This window comes from Typopeltis vanoorti, chromosome 21 (assembly GCF_054136105.1).
Source record: "Typopeltis vanoorti isolate ZY-2024b chromosome 21, IOZ_Tvanoo_1.0, whole genome shotgun sequence".
Classification (NCBI taxonomy): Eukaryota; Metazoa; Arthropoda; class Arachnida; order Uropygi; family Thelyphonidae; genus Typopeltis; species Typopeltis vanoorti.
Genome location: NC_143569.1, coordinates 34,132,771 through 34,155,450, shown reverse-complemented (window position 1 = coordinate 34,155,450; position 22,680 = coordinate 34,132,771). Strand labels below are relative to the sequence as shown.

Below are 22,680 nucleotides of genomic sequence, written 5' to 3'. Positions count from 1 at the left end.
AAGTAGATCCGATGAGCTTTTGGGGAACTAAAAACTTCTTTTATTTTACAACAGGTTGGAACAACCTGGGCCATCTTACATCGTTAAGGAATATTAATCTGTTAATGCATTTGGCTTCATTGGAGAAAGACAAAAGTTCTTCACAAAAGTCAGTTTCTCATGGAATGCCTTTATAAAGAAACGTGAAACTCTACTTCATTCTCCTAACTTAAACAGATCCGACGGCTTACGTCTATCCCCTTTATGGGAGATAGTACTTTACAAATCAGCTCATTTTCCTAACTTTTTATTGTATTGATTTTTTTTTATTATTATTATTATTATTTTTTATTTTTTATTTATTATTTATTTTATTTTATTTATTATTTTTTTTAAGGAAAGTTATTGACCTTTTTAGTTATCTTACACCAGCTATTTAGGTGACGCTTTTTGGAATTGTCAGTTATTGTTTAATTTGAGCTTAATGTACTGAAGATGCCTGTGACACACAGGTGAAAATTATACTATTAAATAATCTTTGCTGAGTTTTTTCCGTTATTAATTTTGTATCGATATGTCTACTCACAGTATACCTCTTTTAAAACTTAGACTAACTCATCGCTACCTTCAAAACCCATTAGCCAAATTCATAATCTGTCACCTTCTCCAAAGAAAACTCTCAACTATGATGCCACCCAGAGAGTACCAATCCCATGTAAATGCAATTCGTCATACTATGGAAAAAAACAGAAAGATCAGTCTATAAACGTATTTCTGAACATCAACACCATATCAGGCTCATCAAACTTCAGAAATTGGGCCTGGCATAGCATAGAATTCAAAATGCAAACTGTAGGCTCCAATGGGAAAACCAAACTTTTACACATTATGAAAGGCTATTCAAAGGAAGTACAGAAATTCTACTTCACAGACCAAACCTTAATCATAACAACCATACTTAACTGTGCTAAAGAGATTGTATCATAATCAGGCCAAGCTAGCGGCGTGTGCGAAGTGTGCAATATACACCGGCGCCGCAGAAGAAAAGGCGCCTAAAAGATATCAAAAAAATATGAGATGAGTTTATACGAACAATGAATGGTACATATAATTATGACTGTACGTCGTCCTCCATTCGGGCCACTTCAGATCTTTTCAGAAACGAAAAAATAAATTCTGAAATTGTATCCCTGGACCTGATTATATCACTGTATTTTTTAATTAAAATTTACAAAAATATACCTAAAATAGTTCTTCTTTATTAATAAATTAAAGACTTAATTCTGTATGTTAGTCAAGTAAATAATAGTTTAATATCAGACATGTTTCACTGACTAATATCTGTCAGCATTTTCAAAGGATACACTGGTAAGCAATAGAAAGTAACAAAAACGAGGAAACTAACCGACAATTCTAAAAATTATATAAAGTATCACTGCACATCTCGCAATTACGTTTTATTTGTTGAGATAGTTATTGTAATTTTCATGAAAGTTCATTTATTTTGGTTAAATGATCTGATTAGAGTTTTCCATATATCTGGTAGGATTAGGCCTTGATTCTTATTTAAGTTACCTGTTGAACGGGTGACTGTAGCAGCTTCTTTGAATGTTCTGGAATGGTAGTTCTCTTCTATGTAGGGTATGTGACTCATATCCCATTCAATATTATGGTTGGTAGAGGCAAAGTGGGAAGAAAGGCCTGATATATCTTTTCTGTTATTCCTTACATAGCCTATGTGTTCTTTCTTTCTTGTTTCAAAACTTCTAGATGTCTGTCCGATGTAATTGATACCGCATGAACAGGGTATGCTATAAACTCCAGAGTATTTGTAGAAAGGATGGCTATCTTTCGGTGATCTTATAAACTTTAGAATGGTCTCAATAGGTTTGAAGGTTACTCTGATATTATATGGTTTTAGAAGAAGAAGAAGAGCTAATTTTTTGGATATGGTACTAACAAATGGAATTGTTATAGAGCTGATATATTGGGTTTCATCTTGTTGTCTTTGTGCTATGTCATTAAAGAGTATCTTGTTGATGATTCTTGTAGGGTAGCCATTTAGGGATAGATCTCTGGATATTTTCATTAATTCTTCTTGTAAGTGCTTCTCGTTTTTGAGCATATGGATAATGCTGAGTTTCTGGGATATGTGGTGAGACAAGTCAAAATGGAGGTAGCGTCCAGTGTTAGTATGTTTTCTATATACCGACAGGTTGATGCTATTGTCAGTTTGTTTCTTAATAAGGACGTCTAGGAATGGAAGTTTATTATCTTTTTCTAGTTCCAATGTGAACTTGATAGTGTTGTGGAAGCCATTAATTTTGTTTAGATAATCTATTAGTTGTTCTTTTTTGTGATTCCAATTAATGAAGATGTCGTCAACATACCTAAACTATGTGGTTGGTTTAGGGGTAATTTGGGATAAAATTTGAGTTTCCAAATTTTCTAAGAATAGGTCGGCACAAGAAGGAGAGAGGGCCACCCATGGCTAATCCTGCAAGTTGTTTGTAGTAGGTTTTTTGCCATGTAAAATAATTCGAAGTTAAGCAATGCTTGAACAACTTGGTGATGTTTGGTGGGAACAAGTTTTCTTTTTTATGCACCGGTCCTGATCATAATATAATTTAATTATCGTTTCAGTCCAGGAGTTTATATGAATAGTTCTTTATTTTTTGATGTATCATAAATCAACTTATGATTAATTGTTGAGTTCCGTGTAAGGGCCGTATCCTAATTTTAATCGGATCGGATGCATGTGGTCCAGCCTTAAAAGTCGGCTTACTACTGATAACTCATTCTTCTCAACATTCGAGCCTGTTAGAGCGGCATCAGCGACACAAAATAATCAGCGAACTCGCGAGTCCAATGTGAAACATTCTTGTAAAATTATCTTATCTATTTTGTTGAATCTTCAAAATTAATTTATTTATTAATGTAAAGAATATTTGAATAAATCTCTTAACTTTATATTACTATTTTATATTATTTCAAAAATTTATATAACTTGAAAAAGTTTTTGTATAAGCAGGACAATTCCATAGATAACATTATACTGTAAAGTGGTTTTCATTTGTTTTTCATTTCCTGTTCGTTTTATTCACACTTTATTCAAAAAAACCTTTTTTGGAAAGGCGGTCAACATTAATCGCTCACACAAGAAAAATACTATGCACTGATCCTGATCATAATAATTAATGTAATTATCGTTTCATTCCAGGAGTTTTAACTTAAATGTGCAACTGCTTGTAGAGAGGGATTCAAATTTTGAACATGCACTCTACTGTTTTATTGTTCAAATTCCTTATCATTGTTCTTCACTCTCACTGACGACGTCTTAAAATACCTAAGGCAGAATATTTGGAAAATAAATATTATTTTTTGCTGTGTCACATGTGCAAATGTTTAATTATACTCTTCTATTTAAACATGACAACACTTGATTCTTTGTGCCAAATGAGAGGTGCAAGAGCATACTGAAAGAAACATTGTGACTAATGCTATTTTTCATAATTTTCTATGAAAAGGAAGCAAAAAGAAAACAGTGGATAATATAGGTATTATTTCTGGGAAATTCCCATGTTACTCCTCTTAAAAAACTATTATTTTTATGGTTATTTCTGCCTGTTTTCGTTTAGGAGTGTCCCTTATTTTAAATACATTGGCTCTTTACGCAAGAATTCTTACAGTATTGCAAGTGTATTTTAAAGGTAAATATATGCAGATTTATAGAGGAAAAAATTTTGCATGTACCTTGTTTGGAAGTTAGGTTGTCTTCTTTCTCCATACTTCTGCTGTTTGCTGTTAAAAAAAAAAAAAAGGTGGGGGGGTGAAAAACATGGAGGGAGGTTTGATAAATTAGAAAACCCAGGTTTTTTTTTTTAAATAATATGTATATACAAATATATACATTATTATATTTAAGGGCGCTTTTTTTGGGAATGGGAAACTAGGACAGGGGGAGCGTTTAACGGGGTGTGAGCAGTTTTCAATCCTGAATCATCATCGGAACATTACGGGAAGAGTGTAGGGCTATGTCATGACGGTTTGGGAATTTTCCATATACCCTTTCCACTTCCCCAAAAAGTGCCCTTAAATATAATAATGTATATATTTGTATTCATATTACTTAAAAAAAAAGAAAAAAAAGAAAAAACGGGTTTTCTAATTTATTAAACACCACCCTCCCTCCGTTTTCCGAACCTCCACATTTCGGAACTCCCCCCCCCTCCCCCCCATTTTTAACAGCAAACAGCAGGAGTATGGAGAAAGAAGACATCCTAACTTCCAAACAAGGTGTATGTGCAAAATTTCTTCCTCTATTAATCTGCATATATTAACCTGTAAAATACACTTATAATACTGTAAGAATTCTTGAGTAAAGAGCCAATGTATTTAAAATAAGGGACACTCCTAAACGAAAACAGGCAGAAATAGTCGTAAAAATAACAATGGATAATCATTCATAAATTGTAACAAATTAATATATTTCATATTTTCCAGGAAAACAATTGAATATTCATATAACCATTCTGTTGTCAATCGCGTATGTTTTCAGTGGTTTTCATGTGTGAATGTGAAGAACAGCTCACTAGAAAAAACTATTACATTTAATAGCTTTTTTTAACTCAAAAGTACATTCATATAAGATACTTTATCACTAATACCTTGTCCATCAACAGCCATAGTTAAAATCTGGCCACTTTCTGCTATGTTAACTTTACGAGGGGTACGCTGGAAACAATCAGGAATACGAGGTGTGCTGCTTCCCTTCACAACTTGAAGTTCATCTTTCCTTAGAAGACGGCACTCTTGTAATAGCGCATTAAGATCATCACCAATACTAGAAATTGCATTGCATATACCACTTGTCTGTCCACTACTGTTTGTACCTGTATTTTCTTTCGAGGCAAACCTTACAGCTGCATAAGCGCCATCAACCTGGAAGGTGAAAACATACGTGCAGCACTTTAAAATCAAAAAATATATTGAGGATTGATTGAAAGAAGAAAACAATTCATCAGAAGGAAAATTTTTCAATCCCCTCCCCTCCTCCAATCCACAGAACTGGAAACTTTTATAATGGTTCAATTTTAATAAAATTTTAACTTAAGTTATCAGAATAGAAAACCTTAAATCACACCATGCAATTATAACTAATTTTATAGCTGATGAAATCAAATATATTTCAACAAAATGTTAAAACAAAATACAAGCCTGGGTGGTTTAAATGAACAGTGCTGATGTTCATTTAAATCACCAGACTGGGGTTTTGGATCATACAATGGATGGCTGTGGTTTTATTGTGCACAGACAATTGTGCTCATGTTAAAATAAAAGATCATATATAGCAAACACAGAGTTACATATGATCAAATTATGAGAATAAAATAATCTCATCAGATGTAATTATATACAAATTGATTCTTTGTTAAAGACTTCATGCAGTGTCTGAGTAGGACAGAATCTACTTGAATGTATATGACTAGGTCGATATGGCAGGAATTTGATGATGATAGTAAGCTTTTCTTAAATAACTTGCCAGCATTCATACATCATTAGTCCTCAGGAAGGACTTTGTAAGATTACTAATCTATGCAGAGCTTAGCAAAATCAACTTCCTCTCTATTATTCCTACATAGACATGAATAAAACATCAATGTTTTATTTCAGGTCTCAATTAATTTATTTACAGTCTCTTTCCCACCTCAATAAGTGGCATGATGAAAACTAATTTTTCTTTTGCTGTTGTCTGAAGTCTTTATAGGATAATAACAAACAATAACTGGAGTAGATATAAGATGATGTAATAGATGAATTTGCAGTGAAGCATTAGAGACTTCTCTGGACAGAGAAGATGTCAGAATTAATGTTTGGTACATTATATCTTCCATATGAAGATTGTTGATTGAATAAAAATCACAATTTATTACAGAAGATTTCGACTGGTTTCTTGTACGTTATAGTACACTTCTTCAGGAGAGTGAAATAAAATTACTCACTATTACAATAAATGAGTTTAGTGTAGGTGTATTTTTCTATGTTCCTTACCACTAATACTGTTACTTTGCTTGTTGTCAACTCAGTTACTGTAACAAGTAACTTTATTTCACCTGAAGAAGCATACTGCACATGAAACTATCTAATAAATTGTCAACCAAGTTTGTAAACAAGAGATCATATAGCCTATAAAGAACTCAATCTGTAAATTATACATTTTTGATAGTATTTCTTGTAATATTCTATTACAAGTTGTATGGCATGGATGGAGTTCCTCCCTTTTCTCCCCCATCCCTATTGGGGCGAGTTGTAGAGGAGTTGCCAGTAGGGGGAGGGGGAAGAGACAACTTTTGTGCAAGTTTATAAGTGGGGCTATCTATGCTATCGACTATGGGATGTAGGAGGATATTAGATTTGTGGATTTTTGGTAATCCATAAATGTGGAGTACTTTAACATAAATCAGGTTTTTTTTTTTTTTTTTTTGATAATTTCTTTGGGTCAGGAAGTCACTTTCTTTCAATGATCTGCAGACTTTTTTCCTTTGAGATGCAGTGGGATCTTCATCTATAATTTGGTATGTATAACCATCACATAGGAGATCTAGCATTTTTTCTTTTCTTTTTTTTTTTTTTTTGTTATAATCCTCTTGATCCATGATAACTGTCACAATTCCCTTATTAGCTTTTGTAATCATATATTTATTCTTATACAACTTTTTTAAGGCAGCTATTTCGTTATGTGTATATTACTTTCTGGTGGTTTAGCCTCATTTAGGATGCTTGCTGTATCTAAAATGCGTATTGTTAGCCATTACAGGTGGAAGATTGTAGATGCCCTGTTCTACCTACATTATGATTTCTAATTTTGGAATTTGTTTGGGTTTAACAGCAAAATTATGCCCCAAACTGAGTGTGTTCTTGGATTCTTCAGTAAGCACTTGTGACAATAAATATACGCCCATGTGGTCTCGTTAATTAGCTCTTCATGTAGAGCGTGATAGAGCTGTTTAACTTACTAAGCTATGCGAGTAGCGTCAATTTCTTCACATCCTCCTCCTCATACGTATATTAGGCCTAATGGCCTGTTACATTAGTATTAGGCATAGCCTATTACAATTTGAAGCCATAACTACCTTGAGGATAAGGTGGTTAGCCCTATGCCTCCCAGTGTGTCCAATGTCAATAGATGTGTATGTTCATGGGGCCACTGTATGAGACTAGGTAACTCATCTTTAGTCGAAAGAATCAGATAAAGGTTCCTCATGTCCCGGACAGGAATCGAACTCAGGTCTTTCTGACCAAAGGGCTTTGTCAATAACTTTGTCAATACTGACTGAGCTATGGAGGCTCTATTTGTTTATATTTATTATTCGGCAAAGGCACAATGTGCCTTTGCTCAATTTAACTTTTCTTTAAATCTGAGAAAAGCTGGAAAAATATCATTGTCACAGTATTGTTTTGAGGAAGACTAACCTGTTCAATTTTCTACACAATTTCAGTTTCAAGTTACCAAACCCATCGCTCTTTGTACACAATATATACTCTGTGAAGAATCATCAGTGTAATGCAGGGGTCTCCAAACTACGGTGCGCGGGTCAGATGCGGCCCACGATATGATTTTATCCGGCCCACCAACTGGACTAATTTTTCAATAAGAATCCGAAAAAAAAAAAAAAAAAAAAAAAAAAAAAAAAAAAAAAAAAAAACATGGATTTCAAATGCATTAATTAAAATTGTGTTCAAAATATATTCCCTAATAGTAAAAAGTAACCGTAATCCTTCTTCGATTCTTTCTGTTATAGAATATCTATCACTAGTTATGGTCCTATCTTGTAGTTTGACTGCAACCATCTCTTTTTTTAATTGCTGTTTGGCTTTTTTGAGACTATGGTTGTTTTCAATTGTTTGTTAGGGGTGCATGTTATCTATCGAAAAATACGATACATTATTATCCAAAACCTTTGGGTAATAATGTACTTTATCATTTCTCATTTTGAATTTTCTCATTTCTTCTGTGATACGTATTCTGATCATTTTGCATAATTCAGTGTATTCAATTTTATTCAGTAAGTTATTTGATTATTTCATTTCTCTTCGTTTTTCATAAGCTGTTTTGTTTCTTCAAAAATTTGTTTCTGTTCTGCTGTACCAGTTATTTCAAGTGAACATTGTAAAAGGTTTTGGATAATAATGTACTGTATTTTTCGATAGATAACATGCACCCCTATTGCTGTATAGATAACGTGCATGCGCCAACTACCGGTAGAGTTAGGAAGTTAGGGTATTATTGTTAGTGCTAATGATAAAGGTTGGATAAATTCCAAGGTTATGAAATTTTGGTTGGAGAATGTGTGGCGAAAGAGAAAAATGGCATTTTTCAACCCCAAATCTTTGTTAGTGTTGGATTCAAGTAGGGCACACACGACAGCAGAAGTTAAAACAATTGTAAGTAAGTAGGTATTCCAAATAGGCCATTATTCCAGGTGGTTTAACAAAAAAAACTCCAACCCCTTGATCTTGCTGTAAATAAACCATTTAAAGACAATTTGCAGGCTAAGTGGGAAGACTGGACGATAAATGGCATCCATGAATATAAGAAAACAGGGCAGATGAAAAGAATGTCATAAAAGATATAGTTACATGGATTGTAGAAAGTTGGGCTGCTGTAAGTGAAAACTGTGTTAGAAATGGTTTCATTAAAGCACAAGAGAATGCAGTGGTGTCCGGTGATAATGATTATGAAACTGAAGAAATACCAAACAAAAATTTTTAACATAATTGATTCTTTCAATATTGAGTCTGATGAAGAATTTCTTGGATTTGAATAGTGTAATGTTCAATAAATATTAAGTAATACTTCTACCTTAGTTTTCTTATTACATTTGATTTACCTCTCATACCTTTCAAATGTATGCTGTGCATGTCCATTTCTAATGAATTTAGACTTTTTTGTATAGATAACGTGTGCGTTATCTATTGAAAAATACAGTAATGCGTGTACACACACACACACACACACACACACACACACACACACACACACACACACACACACACACATAGTAATACCTCGATAAGACAAAGCACTAAACAAACAGCGTTAAATGGTAATTTTAACACATAGTATACATAGGAGAGGAACACGTGACCAAAAACAAACACGTTTTTTTTATATTAACTTTCCTTTCATGGCTCTTGGTGTATTGGAATGATACACAAGCAAAGGTTTTAATTTGAAATCACCATTGGCATTACTGCCCAGAAGAAGGGATAAATGGTCTTTTGCAGCTTTGAATTCTGGTGCTCACTTTTGTTCACACAATATAAATGTGTGCTTTGATACTCTTCCAGAAAAGGCCCGTTTCATCAACATTAAAAACTAGTTAAAGAGGATAATTTCCTCTTTCAATTATGACACATAAAGTTGAGGGAAAGGCTAAAGCAGCTTCAGTATCTGCACTCACCGCTTCTGCAGTGAATCGAATGTTGTAGAAGTTTCTTGTTTTTAAATCTATCAAACCAACCTCTGCTACCTGTAAAGTTTTCATTCGTACCCTCTCTTTGTTTTTTTGAAGATGATTAAAAATACTTCTGGCCTTTTGCATGATTATTGCCTGACTTAATGGCATGTTGGTTTCGGTTTTGTCATCAATCCCAATGGAAAGACATTTCTTCATTTCCGCTAAAACCTTGCTATCTGAATCGGGTTATCTTTATTGCAGAAGACGTTGCGATTGTGGAACACTTAATTTTGTCCTTATTTTGTTTTTTTATATCGTTCATATAGTAGAAGTAGACAAATTTAAAGCAGCTCCAATGTCAACTTGATGTTCACCTTTTTCTAATCCCCTCAGCACCTGCATTTTAATGTCAAACAGAATGCTTTTTCGTATCAATTTTGTTTTGCTGATTTAGTATGGGTTCGGGAATAATTGTATTATATATGAATCAAGAAAAATACAGCGATAAATTGAATCAGCATAAAATTAGCACTTTTTTAGGCTTTGAGTCGACAAACGTTATGTTGAATCATGGAATATTTAGTGCTTTTTTATGGTTTGGAAAAAAACTGCATTATAGCGAATCACCGGGGTAGAGTTAAACAGGTACTGTATATATTAATGTACACGGAGGTAGTTGCAAAATCAATAACACAATTGTGCTTGTGTGCAAGTGGGTGGTGCTGGTGGGAGAGGGGAGGATTACATTATTATTGATTTTTTTTATTCATTTATTTTTTTAATCTGTAAAATATTATTTCGTTATAGTGCACTTTATTGCTGATGTGGAGGAAGAAAAGAACTGAATAAACCGTTATGCCCATAAATGGGAGGAGAAACACTTGTGAGCATGTGCCTGCACAGTGAGAGTTGTTTTACTTTTGATTATTTTGCATATTAAAAATAAAAAACGATTAAACAGGGTTTCTAATTTCTGAGATGATTCACTTCATGGAGTGTTTGGAAATTTTGGGTGTAATAAAATAAACTTCTTGGCAAGGTGGTTGGAATTATTTCATTTTCCATTTTATTTCTTATTTATGCTTGATAAAAAACATCACAAGAGTGGGTCCTCACTAATATGGTACTGTAACAAACATAATTGAATATGTTATTACTCATCATTCCAGTTCAAAGAGTATGGAAAGGGATTAGACTACAAATATCCGATAGAAAACTTACAACTATACATTACTATGTTCTTCATTCTGATAGTAATGAGATTTAAAAAGGAAAGAAGTCTAACTTACAAAAAAAAAAAAAAAGATCTAAAAATTCTAGTACAGGAGAATTTTCGGTGACATTTAAATGTTAGAATATGATTAATATACCACTAGACTTACCTTCAGTACCCTTCCCACTGGAGCATTTTTAACATCTTCAACAAAAATTACATCTTTTAATGGCCACGATTCTTCTTCTTTTTTGTCAATCTCTTCCCAGGATGGTATGCCTTTGGCAGCTTTGCGTTCTAAAGAAAATATGGTACAATAATTATACAAGTACAATCAAGAATTTAAATATAATATTTCTATTCATATATATGGCACTAGAAGTAAGCAATTCTGGTGACATACTTTTAAACTATATAAATTTAATATCACTGACATTTTGGACTGTTTTCAATGCTGATGCAACTTACTTTGTTTAGGCATTTCCTTTCTTCATGAAGTAATTGAGAGATTTGGAAAATTTCTATTCACCATATGAATTCAGAATAAATGAAAGTTTCCATATAAATTAGTCTTTGTGATGCAAAATATCAGACCATTATTTATTGTGCTAAACTTTTACTATACACTTCCCCTTCTTTGCAGCATAAGAGAAAGAAACAGCAATTAATTATAGCTGATAATTATAATCTGTGAAACAGTCTCTAAGGATTTATATGAGAAATATCTCATATAAGCAATAATTAATTTTGTTATCATATTCTGTAGCATTTAAAACAACAGTTGCGTTGCCTTTATCTGCTTTTATTATGACAATATTTTTGTCATCCTTTAACTTTTTAAGGCAAACGTATTCATTGTAAGATAGGTTCCTACGATAATCTGCTTTTTAATAGTAAAGCTGTACTTTCTATACGGATAAGATCTGCCGTGTTGTCCGGAAGATTTCTAATTCCTTTTTCTATTTGTGCTATGATATCAATTTTTGGAAGGAAACGTGAGGTTAACCTACCTTACAATGAATACGTTTGCCTTAAAAAGTTAAAGGATGACAAAAATATTATCATAATAAAAGCAGATAAAGGCAACGAAACTGTCGTTTTAAATGCTACAGAATACGATAACAAAATGAAAAGTCTCCTGGAAGATACCAACACCTACAAACCCATAGACAAAGACCCGACTTGGCCTACACACAAAAAAAAAAATGATCTAATAAAAAAGTGCCTCTCTGGACGGAACTTAAACAATACTTACAATCAAAACATCCTTTGATACCAAGAATATATGGTGTTCCAAAGATCCATAAGACAGATATACCTTTAAGACCAATAGTAGATGGAAGAGATTCACTGACTTCCAACTTGGCAAAATACCTCACCAACATGATCTCACAACATATAGGAAAAACATCTTCCTTCATAAAAAATAGTAAACATTTCATAGAAAAAGTGAATATACATATTGGTCCAACAGACATCTTAGCAAGTCTCGACATTATCAACTTGTCTACAAACGTCCTGAGACAAGAAATTTTGAATCTCCTAGAAGACCTCTTCCCTCCGGACATCTTGAATCTTTTTAAACATTGTATAAACAATACTTTAATTTCACCTATAAAGATAGAATCTGGGAACAAAAAGAAGGACTGGCCGTGGGTTCATCATTATCACCGGTATTAGCAAACCTATTTATGGAAAATTTTGAAAACAATGCTCTTAAGAATTACCATAAAAAACCAAAAATATGGCTACGCTATGTGGACGATATTTTCATCATATTCAGTGGAACAACAGATGAACTTATCAATTTCAAAGATTATCTCAACAATTTGCACAACACCATAAAATTCACTTTAGAACAAGAAAAAAATAAAAAACTTCCTTTTCTGGATATTCTATTAGAAGTTAATGAAGAAAGTAAACTCTCCTTCTCAGTATATAGGAAGCCGACAAACACTGGAAGATTTCTAAATGCAACCTCACACCACCATCCTTCACAAAAAATAAGCTTAATTAAAACTCTTCGAGACAGAGCATACCATATCTCCAGCACACAAGAAAGATGTAATGAAGAACTAAAATACTTAACACAAATCCTCCAACAGAATGGATATGAAACAAAAACTATCAAGAGAATCCTCAAAATGCCTCCAGCTAACAACACAATAAAACAGGATTACAAAAATGCAATCTCGCTTCCTTATATCAAAAATGTTACAGATAAGCTAGCCAAATTAATGAACAAACACAACATAAAAGTAGCCTTCCTTCCTATGGAAAAAATCTCAAGATTCCTACATCCACCAAAACCACCTCATCATCCTCTTAAAAAACCAGGAGTCTACAAAATCCATTGCTCTTGCGGGATTTGCTACGTAGGACAGACAGGAAGATCTGAAGAAATACGCATGGCTGAACACCAAAAAGACGTACAATACAAAAGAGAACAAAAAACAGGTCTTGCTTTCCATACCACTTCCACTGGACACGATGTACTCTTGCAAAAAACTATGATATCATACATAGAAAACAACAGTTATATAAGAAAATTTAAAGAAGCTGCTAATATGCTAAAAAACCCAATGTAATGCAATAAAAATCAAGGTTTAATTCTCCATCAAGTGTGGTCAGCTCTAATAAAAAATCTACCTCAATCTGAGCTCAGACTGTATGCACGAGAACAAGAACACGTGACATCGCCCAGTATTGTTCAACGTCAATAATGTTATCTGCATTCTGTTATTTGAGTTTTATGAATAGCCAGATGGTTATGTTAACTTTAAGTTATACTATTTACCCCCTGAAGATGTAAATCCTACGATTTACGAAACTTATCGGGAACTATTATTTCAGTGTTTTATATAACTGAATAACTGAATAAAAAATGTGGTATAATCGCCGAAATATATCTTTTGAAACAATTAGCCACAGAAGTCTACACCTGCAACAAGGGAGAAGAATTGTCCGAGTTAACTGAATTGTGTACCTCAGATGAAGAAGATTCTGGTGATGTAAGTGTTACAAGCGAGCAAGATAGTGACAAAAGTCCCAATATGAACGTGCGTAAGCGAATGCGTACCGAAGATGTACTGTTCAAGTGGCATAACGATGTATTTACTCCAAGTATACATGAATTTGATAGCAGTAATTCAGGAATAATCAAATGCAATATGACTGATGATTCTTCAGCTTTAGATATTTTTTTACAATTTTTTTTACCATAGAATTAATGACAACGATAGCTGACGAAACAAACAAGTTTCATACCTTCAGCACAAATAAAACACCATCTACACCATCTTCACAACTAAAGCAGTGGAAAAACACCACCCCTCACCCCTCAAGAAAATAATTCAAAAGTAACATATTCCCCAAACAATAGGGAGGATGAAAGGACGTCCGTCACCTGGATATCAACCACTGCATCTCAAAGAAAAACATTTCCCTTCTCTTGTACCTTTTACTGAGAAGAAGAATGCAGCTAGAGTTTGTTATGTCTGCTCCAATACCACTCTTGAGCAGAAGAAGCATCGTGAGAGCTGGTATATGTGCACCAAATGTGACGTTGGAATCTGTGTACAGCCCTGTTTTGAAAAATACCATTCTATGCTAAATTCTATGCTAAGTATAACTGAGAGGAGACCTCCACATAGCCTTTAAAGGAATGCGGAGAACCGATCAGGGCTTCTGACCTAATGTCCAATCCTCACCTTCTCGTGGTGCACCCTGTTGGGTATCTACTTGGATACTGAACGGACGAGGATGGGCTGGCAATTTGGGATTTAGCCGACCAAATTGTATTCTTATTGGTTAAACCAAAATATAGAATGATGGTACAACATGACAAAATTTCATGCCGGCTAGGGCGTCGCCCAGTTAAACAAGGACCCCGTTGTTTTCGCCAGGGAACCAGGGCGAACAGCGAAAAGTCAGCTACTGGAACAAATCTGAAAATAAACCCCAACTCAACATCACCAGAGTTGAAGATCGGTACTATCAACGTAAGAAGCCTGATTGGCAAAGAAATGGAGCTAGCTGAGGAATTAGATAAGTACCAGATCGACATAATAGGGGTGACTGAAACAAAAAAAGACCAAAACTGGTGAGATCTTTCTGAGCAATAAATACAAAATGTTATATTCAGGCAATGACAATCAAGGAAAAGAAGGAGTAGCCATAGTATTCAACACAAAATACGAGGCTAATCTTCTTGAATGGCAGTCAGTCTCAAGTAGAGTAATGTGGGCAAATATGAGAATGGGGAACTGGACAATGAGACTTATTTGTGCCTATGGTCCCACAGAAGGTTCTACTAAGGCAGAAGTGGAGGAATTTTTTGAGGCTTTAGAAAAAGCAACTGACACAATGAAAAATGAAAAGTTGGTCCTTGTTGGGGATCTAAATAGCAGAGTAGGAAATGATTGTAAGACATACAAAAATATTTTGGGAAAATTTGGAGAAAAGTGCAAAGCTAATAATAATGGCAAAGATCTGTTGGATTTCTGCTCAGGACATGGACTGGTTATTACTAACACCATGTTCCAACATAAAAATGTGCACAAATTCACATGGAGAGAAGAGGCAAGGAATAGGAAAAGTCTCATTGACTATGTTATTGTTGATAGTGATGTTTTCTCCCTGGTGCAGGATACCAGATTGTACAGAGGATTTGAAATTGGAAGTGATCACTATTTAGTCTTGAGCAGAATAAAATTGAATTTCATATTCAAAAGAATAACATATAAGAAAGTTTTAAAGCGAATAAAAGTTGAGCAGCTCTCAGATGTGAGCTGTAGACTAAAATACACAAAGATTATTGAAGAAAAAATGAAAGAGTTTGAGAACAGGAATCAAACCTTGGAGATTCAGTGGCAAACTCTGAAGAAAACATTGATTGATTCAGCCAGAGAGGCATGTGGTGAAGTTGTCTGTAAGGATAAAAAAATCAGAACTCCCTGGTGGACACAGGAAGTTAAAGAGGCCGTGAAGGAAAAGAAGAAAGCATACCAAAAGTTCCTGTCAAATAAGTCAGCTTGTGCTCTTAGAGAATATAGAGACAAATGAAAGAATGCTAAACACTGTGTAAAACTAGCTAAACAAAAGTCATGGGAGGACTTTGGCAAGAATATAGAAAATAAATATCAAGAAGGTGGCAAAATATTCTGGAGGTTGTTGAAGAAGCTTAAGAATGGAGGAAAGAGTGCTATAAAAGGAATTAGAGATGATAAAGGTGACATGAAAACGGGAGAAAAAGATATCCTTGAGGTATGGAGTAATTACTTTGAAAAACTGCTAAATGAAACAAGCGGTGATGTCAGCACAGTGGTAAAAGACATTGACCAGGCATGCAGTCAGGAATACATATCCATACTTGAAGTAGAAAAAGCCATCAAAGGCTTGAAATGTGGAAAGGCAGCAGGAGTAGATGATATTCGACCAGAAATGCTGAAGTATGGTGGTATAAGAGTCTTACAGTGGCTGCACTGCATAGTTCAGAAAGCCTGGACAGAGGGACGAATTCCCGATGATTGGAATAGAGCTCTAATAGTACCCATATATAAAAAGGGAAATAAAACTGCATGTGAGAATTACAGAGGTATTTCCCTACTGAGTATTCCTAGCAAGATTTATGTCAGTATACTTGAGAAACAGTTGAGAAGTGGAAGAAAAGCTTGGTATAGAAAAAGCTGAATTCAGGCCAAATAGAGGCTGTCAGGATCAGATCCTCACCTCATGACAAATAGTTCAGAAAGCATGGGAATATAACAAAGATCTGTATTTAAGTTTTGTCGATCTGGAAAAGGCATATGACAAGGTGCCAAGAGAGAAGCTATTCAATACGCTGCAGTTATATGGTGTCAATGGGGCATTATATCAAGCAATACTTAGTCTTTGAGTTGTAAGTCAGCAGTTAGAATTGAAGGAAGTACAGGAAGATGGTTTAATGTTAAATCTGGTGTGAGACAAGGATGTACATTATCCCCTCTGTTATTCATTATCTATATGGATCACATTATGAAGGAAAGTGGTATTAAACATGATATCGAAATTGGAGATGTTAATATCAGCTCTTTGCTTTATGCAGACGATGCTATACTTATCAATAAATCCGCTACAAGTCTGCAAGATTCTCTGACTAAATTGAACAGCTGTTGTAATAGATATGGTATGAAGGTCAGCAATAAAAAGACAAAGACAATGAAAATATGCAGAATCATTGAAAATGTCAACTGTGTTGTGAATGGAGAACCTGTGGAACAAGTAAAACATTTCAGCTACTTAGGCACGATTTTTACTGAAGATGGTAAATTAAATATAGAAATAGACAGCAGAATCAGCAAAGCTGTTATGGTGGGAAGTCAATTGAATAAATTCATATGGAATAAGAGAGAAATTAGTCGGAACACTAAATTAGCTGTATACAAGACAGTGTTCAAACCAGTTTTAACTTATGGATCCGAGAGCTGGGTCAGAAGTAAAACACTTGACCAAAGACTAGAGACCGCAGATATGAGAGTCCTGAGAGGGATTATAGGCATGAACAGATGGTATCAATGGCAGTATCATATTAAAAACGAGGATATTAGGAAAGAACTTGGCATTGTCAGCATCCAGGAATGCGTTAGCAGAGCTGATCTAGGGTGGTGTGGTCAGTTAAACAGAATGGGCGAGGAGGGATTGGCAAAACAAGTGTTCTCTGCCAGGTTGGCAGGAAAACGACCCAGAGGAAGACCAAGATATAGGTGGATTGATACGGTACAAAGTGCCTTAGACGATAGAAATATAAGATCTGATAATGTTGGAGTGATGACAAGTAACAGGCTGATTTGGAGGAAAATTGTAGATAAAAAATTAATAATGATGTAAATTTTTTTTTTTTTTTTTTATGTAGTACTATCATATCCTGTACACCCCTTGAGGGTACATGGAAGGAATTTGATGATGATGATGATGCTAAATTTTTAGGATTTTCATACCCTGGCACCTGGTAGGCTTAGTAATAACTGTGTTGTAAATAATAGTGCTCTTCATATATTTTGATTAATTTCTACATAAATTAATGTGTGTAATTTGCATAATCAAGTGGACACCTCTTGATTATGGAAATTTTATAAAACACTATTATTAACATTTTTGTGAGTGAACAAGTGTATATTAAGAATGTATGATGCTGTCTGGACTTCTTACTTCAGTAAGAATTTTAATAGATTTTATTTATAATTTTTTTGCAAAATTAATTCAGCACATTGGACAATGTCAGTAGAATATAAAATCAGCAGTTAAAGATTTAAGGATCTAGTCTTCATTAGTAAAGTACACACCCGGGTACACTGTACTCCAAAATGCACAGACTATGAAAACTGCATCCAACTAATATCTTTCGATGAGGCACACGAAATCATAACCAAACTTTAGGAAAGAGCACCAGGCCAGCATGAATTTCTAACAAAATCATCAAATGAATGCCACATAAAACTGTAATGCACATTTTTGCTATTATTAATGAAATATTAAGATATTAATACCACCCAGCTTTATGGAAAGTAGTTGAGTAATATTGATTCCAATATCTGGAAAAGCAGCATGATTTCCTAAAAAATATTGTCCAATCAAGCTTGCTTTCTTGACTAAGAAAAACAGCTGAAAGGGTAATACTAATTGGATTGCAAAAAGTTACTCAAGAATTACATCTCAACCTTGATGAGCAATTTAGATACCAGGAGAACAACTCCACTGAAAAACAAGTTCTTAGAGTTGTAAAAACAAGAATGTAAAATGGAAGCAGTACAGAAGAGCAATCGTAATGGATGTTGCCAAAGCATTCGACAAAATATGCCATAAGGCTTTGTTACAAACTCCTAGAGGCCAAATTTCCACTAGCTCTGGAACTTACCATTCTGATTGCTAACTTGAGTGAAGCTACAGGGAATTAGATCACCTGAATGCAAAATCACAGCATGTGTCTCTCCCCCCCCCCCCCCCGGGCTTCATGTTCACCTCTGCTCTTTGCCATCTATGCAGCTGACATTCCATGCATACTTGCAACCACAATGGCCATGTGTGCAGATGAAGCTGTAATGATTGTATGCTCTCTCCAATACAGATTAGCAACTAACAAACTTGAAAATGCAATCTTAGAACTAGAACAATGAAGTCAAAAAATGATGATGAAGTTGATGTCAACACAGATAAGAGAACATTCATAAGAGGAGAAGTGGTCATCCCATTCCATTGCAACCAGTAGCCAAATATTTAGGACTACTAGATAAAGGCATGACTTCAAAACTCATGTCGATCCTTTCTGCTCAACAGCAAATTAGACAACAGAACAGCTATACCCATCACTCAACATAGCCATCTAAGCATGGAACTTAAATTATTCCTACATTAAACTGATCAGGCCACTTCTGGAATGTGGCTAACCCCTTCTTCCCCTTCCCTCAGCAGATTCAAATAAAATACAGACAATTCAAAACAGATGTTCACAAATAGCGTTCAACACGCCATGGTTCAAAAGAAATATACAGCTTCATCAAGAAGTTAGTTACCCTGAGATCAAAATTTTCCTATGCAAAAGAAACTGCAAAATTTTTTGTAAATATTTGCCATCCATTCCAACCTTAATCCACACAAAGTTGTAGACTACAGTATGACCTAGCAAAACACAAGCATCCAAAAATCATACTAAATATTTTGAGTTTTTTAAACTCATAAGCACAAAATGGGTTAGCCACAGACCCAATAATATCCCAAGTCCAGTGTGATGTGATCTACTACCTAGTGGTGAACTACAAGAAATAAATATCCCCTGCACCCTGAAAAAGAAAAAAATCTCAACACAAAGGTTTTTCTTCAATTTCTGAAAACAGCCTACAGTGGGTAAGCCAAGTGCTCAATAATCACCCATAATCCAGCTTCTTTGCAGATCTGATAAATAGATAAGGGACCACAGGTCCAAACAATCCATCGTACCAAAATAATTAACCTCAGTATCTTCCTGGGTCTAACTCCCAGTGATGAGACCTCAATAAAGGTCAAAACTGGTCTAGGTACTGATCCTTTCTATAATGCATAGCAATATATAATCCAAAAGGAATTGTTAAAGAATTGGTAAGATAGTCCTGTCAGGTGTCTTCTCCCTCTAGGAGATTTACTACCGTGTGTCTTCACCATGTCCTATTCTGCACCTCTGCTGCATTCCTCATATGAGAGATAGGTCCAGTCTTCTATATTTTTCATCCGCTCTAGTCTTTGTCTTCCTAACCTTCTCTTTTCCTCAACAGTTGCTTCGAGAACTGTCCTTTGTAGGCAGTTATGTCTCAGAATATGTCCAAAATAGCTGACTTTTCTCTTTTTAATTTCTTATATCAAGCTCCTGTTTACACCTACTATCTCTAGTACCTCTTCATTTGTCTTTCCATGATATCCTCATAATTCTTCACAGCATCCACATTTCAAAGGCCTCCAGTTTTTTCACACTCAGAATGGAGAGTGTCCATGTCTCTACTCTATATAATAATGTATAATAATGTGAGCCATGCATAACATTTGGAAATTCTTAGTATTGTTTGGGGGGGGGGGGGGGGGGGGGCGCATGCTTGTACCTGGGTTATCTGTCACCATACACAAGGTGTCCTTGCTCATAGCTGGCGTTCTGATCATCCATGCTCATCCGGCATCATGTCGACTGACGTGGAAGGTGTCTGGCCTCACACAGCTTACGGTGCAATCGGGCAAACATTTTATGATCAGGTACACTGCGCATAGGATATCGTTCACGGTACAGGCTTTGTGCCTCTCTGCAATTGCCCTCGGCTACACCGTACATCAGATGCATATTGGCTTTCTCTGCATTCATAAACTGCTCCATCTCATGTCCGGTCGACGCTGAGAATGCTGGGGTTTGGCCGATCCAGAGCTTTTAAGCCGTGCTGCCTCATCTGCACCAGGCTGCATTTGTGGCCGCATATTCTATGACGAATATTGGTAGTTTTGGTGTGTACTACAATCCCCCTCACATTTGGGCCATGAATTCAGGGACACCCTGTAGAGATTTTCAATATATGATAGAATGGAAAAAATAAGAAACCAGTTCTTCCTTGGCAAGTGGTTAGTGGTGTGAATATATATGACAGGTAGTGCATGAGGCAGAGTTAAAGCTTTGCATTATTAGCTAACCTATTAGGGGACAGCATGCATTTGTGAAGGGTAGGCCTTACTAATTCATTCACACTTTCGACAATAAAGTGGCATTTCAAATGGATAAATGAAAGCTATACTATGATACTAAAAACCCATTTGCCCTAGTTTCTATAAACTGGGGCAAATGGAGATGGGTATGAAATTGGTGATTTTGATAAGGGTTTGGTTTGGTTTATAATTTATTTGGCACAAAAACAACAAAGGTCATACTGTGCCATACTAAAAGTTACAGCTACAGTTAAAGAAAATTGTAAACAATATGCCCGTACAAAAATTGAGTTCCGCAAAACATCTAACAGAATTGCTGTAGAGGGCACAGCAACACACAAAGTCAGAGGTTATACAGTAGTACAGAAACAGTTAACAACAGAAGTTAATAAGCAAAATGTATTTACAAAACACCAAGCCAAGGAATGCAATATCTGCATATAGATAAAATTATAACAAATGCTTTTACAGCAGTACAAAATTAGGCAAAAAGGAATTATTATACAATATGCATGCATAAAAATTAAATTTACCAACGCAGTATCTACATATAAACAAAATTACTGCAGAGGTTACAGCAGTACATAAATAGACAACAGTACAAGTTAATTAACAAATGCATGTGCAAAACCAAGCCAGGAATGCAGTATCTACATATAGATAACATTACATCAAATGTTATTACAGTAACACATAAAGAGTCAAAAAGGAATTATTATACATTATTATTATTATTTGACACCTCCAGGGAGTCCAAAGACTCATCAAGGGAGATATGTATGCATAAAAATTATTTAGCAATGTGGTATTTATATATTAACAAAATTACAACAAGGTTACACAAATATACAATATCAAAGGCTATGGCAATAGATAAGTGGTCAAAAATTAAACTAATGACTAATATATATATATATATATATATATATATATGTACAAAAGTTAAGTTAAGCAATATAGTATTTACATATAAACAAAATTACAGTCAAATGTGTTTGTACAAATTAATTCTTTGTAAAAATTAAAAACATCACCCAATCTGCCTAAGTCTGCTAGCATCTGCCTGAGTGTAAATGCCTTGGTTAGATAGGTAAAAATTTCATTCCTCTCTCTCTCTCTCTCTCTCTCATGTAAAGTGCTGTCACTCCACCAGAATATGACAAATAGTGAGATGTATTGCATTATTCACATAAGGGAGGGTCATCAGCCCTCAGTAAATAAGAATGCATAAGATGACTGTGACCTATGCAGAGCCTAGCAAGAACAACTTCCTCTCTTCTCTATATACGATGACTAGAATGCCAATGCTTAATTTCAGGTTTAATGTCATATAATTTGTTTGTCAATGCTTCCTGCCATGATGACTCCCATTGAGCAATTAGTTTGATCTTATAAGCTGTCTGTTGTCTGTATATGGTACTGTCAAACAGTACATGGAGAAAGTATGAGCTGATTTAGCAGCTGCATCAGCAACCTCATTTCCCTTAATTCCAATGTGGCTGGGAATCAAGCACAACTGAACATCAAAATTAAGGATTTTCATTTTGTGAAACAAGGTATAACACCTCATAAAGTACTGGATGTGAATTATACATAGGAGAGGAGATAGCCTGTAGAGAGCTCAATGAGTCCATATATATTATACACTTTTGATGGCCGTTTTCTTTTATATGCACAAGAGCAAGCTGAATGGCATGTAACTCTGCTGTATAATTGCTGCAATCAGGTGGGATCTGCTTGGAGATAACAATGTCAGGAAACACAGCAGCACAGCCAACAGAGGCATTAGTTCTTGAACTATCAGTATAGATGGGCAAGAAATTAGACTATGCTGCT

At 34.9% G+C, this 22,680-nt stretch overlaps 1 protein-coding gene across 5 annotated transcripts in view; it reads right to left on the bottom strand.

Annotated features, from left to right (window-relative positions):
* Window positions 1-22,680, bottom strand: part of hyd (E3 ubiquitin-protein ligase hyd) — a 680,323-nt gene that overhangs the window by 458,245 nt on the left and 199,398 nt on the right. For all 5 annotated transcript variants that reach the window (XM_090411567.1, XM_090411569.1, XM_090411568.1 and 2 more), the window contains 2 exons: window positions 10,823-10,950; window positions 4,647-4,920 (listed from right to left, as the gene is read on the bottom strand). In XM_090411567.1, the coding sequence (XP_090267693.1) occupies window positions 4,647-4,920; window positions 10,823-10,950 (402 nt within the window). The remainder of the gene's footprint in view (window positions 1-4,646; window positions 4,921-10,822; window positions 10,951-22,680) is intronic.